The following is a 15695-nucleotide window of genomic DNA, read 5'->3' as shown; positions in this document are numbered from 1 at the left end:
TCATATAAATAAAAAAAAATGCGTTCGCAAAATTAAGTCAGTTAAAATTTAACATTGTTAATGCCATAACTATATGTTTTTTATAAATAATAAAAAAAAGTGTTTAAAATTGTTTATTTTGTACATATTTTAATATTTTTCATTCAAAATATTTTATAAACATAAAAATTGGCTTTTTCTCAAGAAAAAACTTTTCTAAATCATTTATTTTATCGTTAGGTATTATTATAATAATAGATAGATGTCATCGTCTCTCGAAATACAATATCTTTTTTATTTCGCTGTCGATAGCCAGACACGTATTCCGCAGCCATCTCGTATTTTCTCTCGCGCATGGAATTGTGGGATCTTTCATATGACTGGACCTAGTTTCAAGAACTCTCTTGAGTCAATCGCGATTGAACCTCGTTTCAGTCAAGATTGAAACGGTCGATGGAGGTTGCACCAAAGCGAACGGGGGTATAGGGCTCTAGTTTAGCAGTGTTACAGAGTACTGTATATTATGTATATTTTAATATTTTTTTAAAAGAAACAAAACCACTGAGAAATGTTACATGTGTTTAACAACGGGTTCGGAAAACTTTGAAAATGTTAACAACGGGTTCGGCCGAACCTGTGCGAACCCGCTGAATATCACCACTGCTTATACAGAATACTGATGAAATGCCTGTATTTTTAAATATGTCAGGATAAGCAATTGTGAACAAGGCAAAAAAAAAAAAAAATATATTACAAGTGCAGACAATAGAAGAGGGAAAACAGCAATATACTGTCATGCTAACCATTACTGTTGATATTAAAAAACTATCACTGTATGTAAAACAAACAATTATTTATTGTGACATCATCACAATGCCGGGCTGCAATTTTTAATCATATTTTTAACAATTTCAGAATAGTTTAACCATATTGCAGAATGAAGTGCCTTCGATAGACACTGGGTTTTATTTTACATCCATTTTTATTTTAATGTTTAGGTGCCAAAATGCTTATTGACACCTTCATTGTACAATACAGATAAACATAGATAAAAGACACAGTTTCAAATTAGAAGGCAATTTCAGGATAGATTTGAGCCAGTGCCTTGTTATATGTAGAAACTATGAACTTGTCTTCATGCTACGTCTGGTTTCCAGGATGGCGATATTGATGTATGAGCTTGTTAATGAGGTTCACCAAATGGTCATGGTATACGGATACAGATGAAATGAATTTCATTTCTTTCATATCCTGTGCTGATAAACATCATGTAAAAGTCCTTCTAACCAGAGGCCATAAAGCAGCTATCTTATATTTATATGGCTCATGTAACTGGTTAAGAACAAAAATAAAGAAAATGTTTATAAGCATCAGAAAAAGCCTTCAAAATCTGGTTTGCTTGACCACATAATTAAAATACTGGTTTATGAAATAATTAAGTCATGAAATTGAAGAAGAATCTCACTCTCAGGTTTCCTCACCACTATTTCAAAATTCTCATCATTATAAATAATGAATATTGTATAAAAACAATAGAATGTACTGTCATTATAGCAGGGCTGCGAAGTCGGTAAAAAACACTCGATTCTGGAAAAATTAAATACAAAGTCATTTTATGGAGAGGTGGCAGAAGCAGTCATACGGGGTATGAACTCTGAACTCTGGGGCATTTACCCAAATACTTTTATTGTTAGTTTTTTGATATTTAACTTACATTAAAATTTATTTATATAAAAAAATTTATTTTTAACAAATACTTAATAAGAAGAGAAAGGGGGCGATAAAATTCTACATCTACATATATTCGACAGCATTTGCACTTCAATTTCACCTTTCCAGAAAAGTTAGTCCAACTAAAAAGTGTATGATCTAGCCAGGTATTTCAGCCCTTGTTCAGAAAGTAAAACTATGTACTCTGATCAATTAGTCTGGCTCATTCAGAAAAATAGAGTACTTATTTAGAGCAGGGATAATAAAGAAATGATTCAAAAATATTCAAATTCAATTGGGTCAAAATAATTTAACTATTAAACACAAATACTACAAATAATACTATATATTTAATAAATTAAATTGATGCATTTTGTATTTAAAATAAATGAATTATAAAAAAATACAAAAAGATTTTAAAAAATTAATAAATATATAATAAATTTTCTTTCATTTAAATAAAAAAAACTAAAGTAAGTTCCTCCCAATCCCGACTCCACAGCACTGCATTATAGCATAGAATTAATGATATTAGATACTCCTGTTTGAATTTGCATCTTGAAAGCTGATAAATTTCTGTTCATTATCCTCTTTCAAAATAATAATATCACTTCATTTTGGTTAGAATTTTGGTGGTTACTAAAATGCTTGTGGCAATAAATTCATTGCTTTTATCACTGTAAAGTTAATTTTGACAACTATAAAAAATAATTACAGTAGAGCGTTGTTTATCCAAAGGTCAGTTATCCGAAAAAATTCCAGTCGGCAAATTTAAATTTTCGCCAGTGCTGTGGCGCTGTAATCTTTGGCTATGTCTTCGGCTACTCAAATATTTTACGTTTTTGATACTAAATTAACTTCTGAAGTATAATTTTTTTATTGTTTTTATATTTTTCAATATATTTATTTTGTATGTACAAAATAAAAAAATAATTTTTAACGATACAATAGTCTTTGCTAGGCTTAACATCGACAAAAATTCAACGCGAAGCGACACGCAACAGAGAAAAATTTCGACATCGGATACGTTAAACTATTTTATCGTACGTAAATCAGTTATCCGAAATATCAGTTATCCGGACAACCCCAGTCCCCAATTGATTCGGAAAATCGACGCTCTACTGTATTAATATATCCGTTTGGTCTGAAGTTAAATGGCATCAACTCTCTACTTATCTTAGTTCTTTTAACTGATCATTTCTTCTCAACCCAGTTTTTATTGTTAAACAGAAAATGAAGAAGTTAAAATATTCTGTTAGACAAATTATCTTCTGAATTTGAAACTGATGGCATTGTTTTGACCTGACTAAACAATTTCTTTCTATTACATTCTTGTCAGATTAAGATTTCCGATTTTTATTTTTTGTTCTTTTCCCCATTGATAGATATACCTCAGGGTTCGATCCTTAGCAACTTACCTTTCATACCCTACATAGATAAGACACACTCTAGTATTACTTCTTCATTCATAAATGCATATGCTGATGACATTAAACTTGCTAATCGTTTTCCTTGCACATTACACAAAGATATTAAAAAACTTAATTACTTATTTAAGATTTAAATTTACAAATAAACTCTAGCAAAACTAAAATAATGATCTATAGCCTGGTGAGAGTACCAACTTGCAATACTTTTTTATTGATTATCAACATTATCAATGGTTTCCAATCTTTGAGTCCAGGAACTTAGTATTAATTTTGATTCAAAACTTTCATTCAAACAGCATATAGGAAATTTAATTAAAGTCTCAATTCATACAGGAATGCTATGGCAAAATTTTAGAGTAATTTCTAGTAGACAAATGCTCAGAGTATTATTTTATACCAATATACAGTCCATAATAGACTATGCCTTACCTATCTAGGCTTCTCCCTCTCCATCTGCACTAAACAAACTTTATTCAGAATTGGCTAAAATTTATATTTTGCTCTTTCTAATCTCCCCTTTACAGATTCCCCAAAAGTCTCATGTGTCTGCCTAGGTTTGCCTAATTTATACTTTAATGGTCTACTTTCATCTCAATACATTTACCTCCACACCTCAGTCATTACTAAAAATGTTACTTGTTTATTCTCTCCACATTGTCAGCTCAATGTTACCATAAATCATTTGTTTTTTGCTACCAGAAAGCAGCCATAAAAATTGCAGATAAACTTTACTTTGAATTTCCTAAATTTAAAGCTGTTTGCAAGAAATTGCTTTATTATACATAACTTTTTAACTTCTTATAATGTTTTATTATTTTATTTTGTTGCACTTGATATTTGTTTTATTGGACATGTTATTTCATTGTTGTATAGAGGTTGAAAAACATTGTATAAACCAGTGTTTCTCAAACTATGGGTATTGACTCAATATTGGACTGAATTAAAATTTTATTGGATTGTGAAATGATACCACCTTCCGTAGAAATACTTGTATTACTGAAATATTCTGTAAGAACTAAGAACAGTAGATGCTCTAAATTTTCCCACAGCTGGTTATATACGAGTTCTGTTAAAAAAATACGCGGACTAATGTCAAAAACAACCTCCAATAGTTTTTTATTTTTTTAATTAATAGATTTTATTATATATACACTTAATTAAGTAAGGGGGGGTCGAAAATCGCAATAAAAAACGTAATTTTTGAAAAATTTAGAAATATATGGCCAGCTAGTATTCACACTACTGTGAGATAAGCCAGGGGTACAGCATCAGTAAACTTGTGTACCACTTAATCGACACAAGATCTTGCGATCTGATCTCTATCTTTTAGGATGGCTTTAAAACTGCTTAAGAAAGGTGGAGATGTACGATTATATAAACCAGTCTCCTGTCAAGATTTCCGACACCAGCCTAGATATAGCATTAGGCACTCTTATATGTCTAATTTTAGAGAAATATCAAGTGTGGAGGTGGTGAGTAAGTAAAGGGGACGTAGGCTTGGATAATAACCATTAAAGAGACCATAATTAAGTAACACAGCAAAAATATTTAATTGAATCAAACAAAATAATAATACAATTAATGGGATTACAAATGATATATTCTGAACCTATATCACAGAGAGAAAAATCAAATATCTAACTTAAATCTAATTCAGCCTATACGTGTGTGAGAGAGTTCATATCAATCTAAACAGATTATACTACATTCAGTTCCCATAAGTATCTTGTATTTGAACACTGTCTTCTCGTTCAGAATCAGGGAGACGTTTAGGAATCGTAACATCTATGGATGCTTACTTCGTGTAGCACTTAGTATGGCAAATTCAGGTATCTTCTGGATCTCCCATGAATTGTTTGAGTTTTGTATGGTAACTTCTTTTGATGGACTACCCAGAATGGCAGGAAAAATGTCCCTTTTATACTATTCGCCGGCCTAACTGACAGCCAAGTCTCATGTGCGCCTGTTTCTGATTCAACTTACTAGTCATCGAAGAAAGGAAATGAACTTCCTATCAAAATTGAAAGTTTTGACATCCGTTGTTCAAAAATTTGTCAGAGTTACAAAATATTAATTTCTCATTGAATTTAAATTGCTCTCTTTTTTTTAATTTCTTTAAAAAATTACCCCCTCCCTACATCCTGATTCTCACACTACTTTATACCCTTCACCTCCTGAGACTTCTGAGAATGTCCCGGGAAAGACAACACCAGCTGTTCTCAAGGTCATCCAGCTGTAAACACAATTACTCAATGGCATCAGATTTCGCAGAAAGGCAAGACAATGGAAAATAAACTTTGAAGCTTTTTCTTTAAAATTAACGCATTTCTTTCATTTTTTTTTTCAATTTTAAGTATTTTTTATGTTTAATTACATTAAAATTAAAATTTTCTGAATGGAAATAGAGTAAAATGAGTTAAACAGTCCAAATCTTATATTATGTTTGCACACAATCCATGACTCACTTCAATCTCGATTTACCTACAATCTGGATTGTGACTGTTGCCAGTCGAACGTCATGCTGTTCGCAAAGGCAGATGTCTTTTTTATTTCTCTGTTGATAGGCCAACATATGTTCCACAGCCATCTTGTATTTTCTCGCGTGTGTGGAATTGTGGGATGACTGGATCTAGTTTCAAGAACTCTCATGAGTCGATCATGATTGAACCTGGTTTCAGTCAAGATTGAAATGGTCGAGAGAGGTCACACCACGACATAGTCGCTGACCTTGGGTCACAATCTAGATTGAAATGCTCAGTGTAAATGGGGTATTAGGCTTTTGGTCTCTGACAAAGACAAAGGGTTTGTCCTGTGCAAAAATAGTAATTTCCTAAGTAGGGCTCATGACTTCCTACTACATACAGTCAGGAATGATTTTAACAGAAGATCCAACTCCAAGTGTCATAAGAAGAGTAAAGAATGTTATCACTATGCTGGAACTGGTTTCAACATTATCTGGACCCCTGGATCCACTAGCAAGTGTGACATGCCCCAGGTTTTTTTTGAAATAAACACACACAAACAATTCTTGGCTCTTTTGTCCTTTGGTAAACAAATGTTCCCACCTAACCTATTTTTTAGAAAAGGCACTTGCTAGGAAAGGTACCATGTTATCACCTTGTTCTGAACTTGTTTCTTCTGCTCTTAGGACAGTCTTATATAACTAGTATTATTGAAGCTACTCCTCCGGAGGTATATCATTTTTACAAGATAGATGTAGTTTCATTATAACCATCGGTTCCCCAGCATATTCTATACTGCAAATACTATCCTTGAGGAAGACTCTGTTATTAGTTACACTGATAATAACTATTTTGGTTCAACGATGGTATTTAGGGGAACCTGGGGTGGAATGGAATACCAGGACGGTATGGGAAAGACGATTTACATATGAAAGAGAGGTGAGGAATTTGGTTTGCTCCCTGTCCTACACTCAGACTGAGACAACACGTCTGTGTAAATACTTGGTTACTGAGATTCGCTTTGTCATTTACCAATAAAACCTTACGTCTTGATTTTTTTTATGAAATTATAAGTGTATCAACATTAAAACAATGGCAGTATATGGTATATTTTATAATTTAACTAAATTTATATAGTCTAGTTTATTAAAGATTTGTTTATTTGTATTTTTAGAATGAAATAATGCAAAAAGTAATCAAACTTTTTCTCTACTTGATTTTTAGAAAAATGTGCTTTGGGGCACAATGGGATGGTTTCCCATAAAGGAAAAAGAAAAAAAACAAAGTCTAGTAAAAAAGAAGAACAAGGGGTCAATTACTCGGAAGGAGAAGATGATACGACTTGCCTTTACTGCACCGAGGCTTACTCACAGTCAATTGAAGGTTAATATTCATGTGTTGCATGCAAAAAATTGGGCTAATATGTCTTGTGTGGGTTTTGACAGCGATGATGGTGATTCCGTGCTGGTTTGCAAGTTTTGTAAGCAACGAGACTAATATTTTTTTTCTAATATTTGAGCACTAATCTCATACTCCATTCTGCTCCGAGTGCAGGGTGAAACAGGATGTAGACAAGCTTTTTTTAATGATTTATTTTTCATACAAAATTATTGATTTTTTTAAATCTAATTTAAATAATTATGTGCCAAATATAATAAATAAAGGATATAATGTAATATTTTTGTTATTTTTCTTTTATTGTTGACATAATTTTAACTTCTTCATTAGCTACCCCATTCCACCCCAGGTTCCCCTATTTGCAAAAACAGGGAGTGCCTATGGGCTCACCTCTTTCATCTGTTTTAGCTTTGTTAGTTACAAGAGCCACTGAATTTAAAACATTTCATGCCCAACTTTGTATACATTACCCCCTTCTATAACTGGAAAGTGTTTTATTACCTCCAATAAACAATGATCACTTTTTTGGTTGGAAGTCAGATAAATTACAATGTTGTTTTATTTTACTCACAAAAATGTTTTCCTCCAGATTAACCAATTAGTTTTGTCCAATCAGAACACCTTAACTTTATTTTTATGTTTTTTGCAATATAGTTGTGTTTCAAAAATCAATACTGCTTGAAATATTACAGAAAGCTGAAAAGTTTGTGGCTGATTGTTTAATTAGGAATGTTTTCTATATCAGAAACAAAATGATTGAAAAAATAACAGGTGGACCATAAAAAATTTGATAATTATAATTTGCTCATAAATTGTCTTAGTTTACTTGCTACTAATGTCAAAGAATTTTCGGAAAAATTTTGTGTGCAAAATATTCTGAGGAAATTTTTGGTCATTAAAATATTTTGCATTCCTAATAAAACCTACACCAAAGTTTGAGTTTTTGAATTTGTTATAACCAGATCACAAGATTTTCAAACGTTATTTGTAATACAAAATTGCATATTTTGCAATTTTCAATACAAAATTGTACATTTAGTAATTAAAATATTGAAGAGTATTCTATTTAATATTTCTGGAGAANTCATCAGTGGCACAACATTGCAACACTGAAGGTTGTGAAATTTTAAAAGATAGCATCAAGTGTATTATGACAGAAAACAATCAACTAAAAAGAAGACTACAGGAACACCTAGAAATTCTGAAAATACAAGAAGACATCAGAATTAATAACAACGTGGGACTGAAGCTACATGAAGGGTGGATTGACATCATTTTCACTTAACCTTGAAACAGATGCTGAACAGATGTAGGGAGTATAGTCACATCACTTTGTAAAATGCAGTGTGACAGTGCAGTTGATTTCACAAAGGCTTATAGATCAGATGTATTTTGTTTTTGTTAAAATCTGGAGACCAATTGGTTTTAATAAGAGTAAGTTCATTATTAGCTTCCTTCCCCCTTTTTGTGTTTTTAGTATACTTAACAATATTTATTATTAATAATGTAACCGTCTACCAGAATTTGGAAAATGTGGGAGAAACTAAGACATTTACTGGTCTCAGATAATATGTTATACCACATTGTCATTGTATTCTAATTTATACTTGATATTTAGTTTTAATGTATGGGTTACATTGAGAAATTGTAAATGCAGTGCACTGCATATGTTGGTTATCCTATTGTATTGGCAGGTTATTGGTGTTGTATTTGTTATGTTGTTACCACGTGTTTGTAATCTGATGAGGGGTCCTTCATCAGCTTACTTATCAAGCCGAAATGCATACTTACCTAAATTTGAAATGTGATTATTAAAGACCAACCCTTTTTTTTATAAAAGTTCTGGTCCTTCTTTCAGTTGGCCTTGGTGTGATAAGCCCTGCAAATTGTTATACCCTATTTATTAGGATGTCTAACTCTGTCTAATTGTTTGTTCTTGTTCAAAAGTTCAAATAATTTAACAGAAATTACCAGATGCCTTTGGTGCTACTCCATTTTCTACTTTTAACAGATTAATGGGCTGATTTATGGCTGGTGATGATTTCATAGTCAGCTTCTCCAAAGACTTTCTCACATTTTCCAATTTGTTAGATTTGGCATGTTGACTGCTTATTGAAACTGAAGGAAAGACAAATAGGTTGGGAAATGCTTCATTTTCAACTTTATCCAATGCCTGATATTTTTTTCTTTGTTTTTCCCTATTTCTTTCTTTGGAACGTGGTAGTTTCAAATGTGGAAATGATCTTAATTTGGGTGGTGTCTTGGAGTAGTCTGTAATGAGTGATGACGTTTCTTTGGAATTATCTTTGGACTTAATTTTGCTTTTGTCTTTGTTATTTCCATTTTTAGTAAAATTAAGTAAGGAAAATAATGATTTTTTTGCACCATTTTTGCCTCTTTCATCTACATCTCCAGGACTGAATAATTTCTGCTTATATTTAATTTTTTTTGTTTCATTCAGAGAATTATCTAGTATTTCTGGACTAGTTTCTGAAGAATTTTGCAAAACTGGAGGAGACTTTTGCATTTCATACGTTTTAGTAACATATTCTGGTGAAAGTTTAATATCAATTTCATCAATAGAAAGGGAAGACTCTAAGTAATTAGCTGCATCTGTTCTTGATGTCGATGATGCAGTGGTTGTATTTTTATCTGATGATACTGTATCAACTGATGGACTTAAAATATCATCACATACTATTGAACTACTGTTAGTTTGTGAAGGATTGCTGCCAGTTCCTTCTTCTGATGAAGACATTGGACTAATTTTTAAGTTAGTGATTCCATTGTCCTTTGAATTAACAACAGACAAAGATTTAAGAGTATCACCTTCAGTATGGAATGATATAGTTGGTTCATGTTGAGTTTCTTCAAAATAATCATCTTCTCCATCATCATCATCACTATCAAGAATATTATCCTGTAATAATTCTTCATATTGAAAAGAATTAATTGAAGGAGGGTGCTTATGATATCGTTTTCTATAATTATATGGACTTAAACCAAGTTCTTCATCACTTTTTAATCTGGCACGTTCTCTTGCTTCCTTCCTTGCTTTCTCTAAATCTGCTGTGCATTGTTCACGAATACCTTTAGATGTATCAACTGGCGTAAAAAATTCAGGTGGTGTAGCAGATCTAATTGAAGCTATATCAGAATTCTCCTTATCATCAGCAAATGGTACCCCTTCAATATCTTCATGAATACTTTTCCTAAATCTCTTTTGAAGTGTTGATTTATTTTGGTCCTTTACTCTGGAATGTACAGCCTGTACAGATTCAGCTGTATAATTTGGTATCCTCCAATTCTGTTTATTTTTCCCACTATCTTGTTTTTGTTGGTCTGAATTAGTTACTGTAATCAAATCTTCAGAATCATTTTTTAAATTGTTAATTGGTGTGGAACTTGCAAATCTTACCATAACAGGTGTTACAGATTTATCATTTTCAATAACTAAATTATCACTAGATTTACTTTCAGATGAAAAATAATTTTCATTAGAATTTCTATTTTTCAACATTTTATCATCTTCTAAAGAAGTTTCAGATAAATTACATTTTTGATTAATATTCAGTTTTTCCAAACTTCTTGTAACAGATGGAAAGTCTAATTTTTGTAAATTAATATTTAAAGATTTTAAATATATAGAATCTCCAACAAAACTTTTAGGACGAATTTTTTCTGCAAAGCTTCCACTATACCCATGAAATTTTCCAAACTTTTCTGTAGAATTTGATAATATTTTTTCTTTATCAATTATTTTACTCTGTTCAGTTTCTTTAAAGTTTGTTGGTGCAATGTTGGGTTCAATATTTTGTAACTTTTCTTCCGTAGTTTGTACTTCATTTATTACTGTAGATGAATTATAATCTTGATTGTAATCATCATCTGCATTGCTTGTGTTATCAACACATTGTATTACATCTGCTCTATAAACACCCTGAATCTGAGATAAATTATCTGAGCCAGCTTCTTCTAAACTATTAACATACCATGGTAAAGGTAAATCACTGTTATCACTATCCCAAGAGTAAATATCTTCACTATCATTTTTTCTTTTTGTCTTATCTCTAAGAGTTATAAAAGATGGATTATAATTAAAATCAACATTTGAATTTTCTTCTGGAATTCTATTATCTGTTATAATATCTGTGACTTCTTTCATTTGTTTTTCTTCTGGACTTATTTCACTATCATCTGATGACACAAGTTTTACAAAATCAGGTGTTCCTACTTTTACAACTTGCTCACTATGTGAATATAAATCAGAACTATAACTTTCACTACTGATTGTTCTATTACTGGTACTGCTATCTGATGGAGTATTCATAATCTCAAGAGTTAAATTATTGAGATCATTTTCATTCTGTAATGGTAATGTTAATGGGGATAATAGTGGAATTTGTTCTGAATCAGATTCATTAGTTTTAATTTTTTCAGAAGGCACTTTTTTCAATTCATTTGTATCTGTAGGCTTTTCATTTTCATCTATTTTATATCTATCAGAATTTATGGTTTGAACTGGAATATTTAAAGGTAATACGAATTCTGAACTCATTTTTTCTGAAATTATATTTTTGTTTTCACTTGGTACAACTGTTTGAATATATTTGGATGTATTCAAAATATCTTTTGCCTCACTTACTATGTTTTCAACTATTTCTAATGCTATTTCTTTCAAATTTAGATCTTCTTGTGATAGTGATTTTTCTATTTCTTTAACTTCTTTTTCAAAATGATAAAGTTCTGAATCTGGAGGATTTGCAACTTCAGATGATTGTACAGATGTTTTGACTAGAGTTTCGAATGTTTCGACTAGATTATCAGACATGATTATTTTATCTTTACAAGGAGATTCTCTGTGAGAAGAACGATCTGTACTAGATGGTGATGATAGTATTTGTTCCGCATCTCCTATATTTACTATAAGAGATGCATCTTCATCAGATATTAATACAGATTCTTGATTTGTTTGATTGGATAATGTGTTTATATTATCTTTTGCTATTATATTGCTGTAATTATCATCTTTAACAGTAGTAATATTTTCCTCAATAGCTACCTCTCCCCATACTAATTCACTCTCTTCTTGAGGTGGAGATTCTTCAATGACAATTGTTGGAATCTGTTGTGGAGGTGCTGGTTTATTTAGTTCTGAATCAGAATCTGATTCAGTTTCTGTGTCAGTACCTTCTTTTGATAAATCTGTATCAGTAATGTCACTTGTATCAACTTCTGTAGAAGAATCTGTATAATTTAAAGGTATAAAAGATCATTTTTTATGTACTTTTATGTAATTTTAAAATGCAAATTAATTCATACTTTAAACAACCTATAGATAAATTTAATAAAGTGTAATTTTAGTTATTAAAATTATGAAATTTTTCTTCAAATTACTTCTATAAGATCTATATATTCTGTTTCTTTTGAAATTAAATTTCAATAAATATTAATATTGAACACACTACATACGAGACATAAGATTTATAATTATTATCATCAATAAATATACAGGTATACCTCACCTTACACCGGTAATTGGTTCCAGGAGAGGTGACTTAAGTCGAAAAACGACATAAGTCAAATTTACTTGTCACTAGGCTAAACCACAAATAACCATTTCCAGTTCTGTATTTTATTTATAAATGCATTTTTAATAATATATGGTTAATAAGAATCTATTTTAAGCTTACAAACAAATAAATTTTAGTTTTTAATATAGTACAGAAAAAAGCAATCTAAACTTACGAATACGTGTACAGTACGTAAATACTTGTAAATATACATGTTTACAATTTGGCAATGTTTACAGTACATCGTGGACTCTTTATTTGTGAATGTGGTTTGCTCTAAGACATTATAAAACAAGATGATTTTGTAAGGTTAAATAACAAATACAGTTATTAAAATTATTTTGCAATAGTAAAAAATAAACTAATTTATGTTAAATTTACCAATATCAAGTGGCGCTGACAACAACGCCAAACAGTAGATATTGGAAATACCATGGAAAATGCCAATGTTGAGCTCTTAAAGACCGCTAAATAAGACAACAACACAGAGTCACAGATGTTTTCATATTTCATTCTCTACGATTTATGATGATTATATTAACATTTACCGTAAATATATGTATTTTAATATGATTTTATGTGCTTTTAACACTTTTCTGGTGATATTATGACTTCAATATTTGTGGTGGACAGATGTAAAGTTGAATAAAATGACTTAAGCCTGACTTTTATTTTTCCATATATTTTTTTGTTTTGACAAACAATGAATAATCGAGAACGATGTAACTTGAGGTATACCTGTATATTGTAAAAGGAAACATATCTATTAATATACAAAACCAATAAATAAATTTCAGTTTGATCATATAGATCAAAATTTGTTTAATTAAAATTAAGATTGAGCAATACATTCTACTAAATTAAAATTAATATAGTAGAATGTCCAATTCTATGATCTGCTTGGTTCCTAGAATTTCAACCAATTATAAATCAAACTGATTTCTCATAGACTCAATATCACAAATTGAAGTTTTGTTCCTAAATATATAGTTTGACAGTACATTCTCCTGAATCACCCTGTTTAGCTTACTTATGAAATTTATTTCAAAGATCATTTTGAGCAAAAAATGTCCTATAAATTTGGGCCTTTTTCTCAATAGTTATAGAGTAATTCACTGTGAATAGTATGTAAACTTGGCTAATTTGAAAGTTGAAAATAAAATGCATTTTTCTATAATAAACTGTTGTAAATAACAACATGCAAAATGAATTTGTAACAATGTTTATTTTTAATAAATATTTAAAAACTGAGTTTATAAGATATTTTCAAAATCATCTTTGTTCATCACACTTGGCTGCATTTATGAACTGCATGCACTATTCTGCTTAGCTCCAGTTGTCTATCTTTGATTTACATAGTAACATGCATAATATGCACAAGTAGCTTCTCACATGTTTATGTATTTGAAGGTCTGATGCACAGTATCCTTCAACTACTCCCACATGTAATAATCTAATATGGATAGATCTAGCACTGTTCAATGAATTATTCCATAACTATTCAGAACAAGACCCAAGTTTATAGGACATATTTTACTCAAAATGTCCTCTGTAATAAGCTCTGTAAGTGATGGTACATCCACTTGAATCACTCTATATATTATTGTGGTGAGATGGAAAGAAAAATGCTTTCCATAAGTCATAATATAAAATTTACATCAGTTGAAAAGAGGGGGTTGTAAAACAAGGATTTACTGCATTAATAAAGAAAACCATATAAGTTTTTATTGTGATATAATAAACAATTAAAATATAATATAAATACCTTCTGTTTGGCCTTTCCAATTTTTCAAATCAATAACTGGTACTTGAACAACAACTTCTTTGGATTCAATAGGTGTCTCAGCTTCCCTGTCATCATCTATAAATAAATTCAATGAAATTTTAAGAATACTTTTAAACTGGTATTTTTACTAAGAAATATTTCTTATATAAAATTCTAATTTATGAATTATCTATTCTATTTTTTGATTTTAATAAAATAAATTTTTTTTAGACAGTGAAATGACAATTTTATAATCATTTTAATATAAAATTTATAATTTTACCTTCTGCACTGTCATCAAAACTATATTCTTCATCACTATCAATATCCTCACTTGTGTCATCACTTCCAATTTCTGTTTCTGAACCTTCGGATGGTGATGAAGATGATGATGATGATGATGATTTACTTTTGTCTAAAAATCCACCTTCTTGAGAATAGCGTTGTTGCCAAGTTTCAGCTAATCGTCTAGTCTCATCAGCAGTCATGGAACGTTCTAGTTCTTCAGCAAATGCTTCCTCTTCAGATTCTGTGTCAGTACTGTTATAAACAATATTAAAAAAAAAAACATTTTTTAATCTATTTTTTTGTATAAAGTTTAAACTACAGTAGAACGTCGTTTATCCGAAACGTCGGTTATCCGAAGGAATTCCAGTCAACAAATTTAAATTTTCGCCAGTGCTGTGGTGCTGTAATCTTTGGCTATGTCTTCGGCTACTCAAATATTTTACGTTTTTGATACTAAATTAACTTCTGAAGTATAATTTTTTTATTGTTTTTATATTTTTCAATATATTTATTTTGTATGTACAAAATAAAAAAATAATTTTTAACGATAAAATAGTCTTCGTTAGGCTTAACATCAACGAAAATTCAACGCAAAGCGACACGCAATGGAGAAAAATTTCAACACGGGATAAATTAATAAATTTTTTCGTACATAATTGGTTATCCGAAAAATAAGTTATCCGAACAACCCCAGTCCTCAATTGATTCGGATAAACAACGCTCTACTGTATATACATTTAAAAGACTAATCTAGCTTGATTGTGCAATGTTTTGTTTTGTTTACACACAAATACACAGCAGCATTACTTTCCACCATTTTGTTAAGTAAATTAAAACTTAAGAGGATGTTGTTACAATTTTGGTTTACTTGCTTCATTTGTTAAACTCTATATCTATAATTTATTATATTATTTAATTCCTTTCAAGAAGAAGACAATAGTAAAACAAATCTTTGCAAAACATTTTCTAAACAAGTGGATGAATGAAACAGCAGAAAAATTTTTGAACAAGTTGCTTGCCAAAACCAAAAGGCAAAATTTTTATCCTATCACTTCATTTCTGCTTTATTTATCAAATAGCAAGAATAATA

General features: G+C 30.4%; 1 protein-coding gene across 1 annotated transcript; it reads right to left on the bottom strand.

Annotated features, from left to right (window-relative positions):
• Positions 1-4827: 4827 nt before the first annotated feature.
• LOC111622011 (dentin sialophosphoprotein-like) lies at positions 4828-15422 on the bottom strand. The gene is made up of 5 exons (XM_023364313.1): positions 15400-15422; positions 14601-14857; positions 14318-14413; positions 8951-12226; positions 4828-4865 (listed from the first exon to the last, which is right to left on the bottom strand). Exons 1-5 carry the CDS (start codon positions 15420-15422, stop codon positions 4828-4830), a joined length of 3690 nt encoding a protein of 1229 aa, XP_023220081.1.
• Positions 15423-15695: the final 273 nt, after the last annotated feature.

The sequence above is a fragment of the Centruroides sculpturatus genome, unplaced genomic scaffold (assembly GCF_000671375.1).
Source record: "Centruroides sculpturatus isolate CEXI.00-Female unplaced genomic scaffold, Cexi_2.0 scaffold268, whole genome shotgun sequence".
NCBI lineage: Eukaryota > Metazoa > Arthropoda > Arachnida > Scorpiones > Buthidae > Centruroides > Centruroides sculpturatus.
The sequence above is the reverse complement of the archived record's forward strand: the minus strand, read 5'-3'. Positions and strand labels throughout refer to the sequence as shown.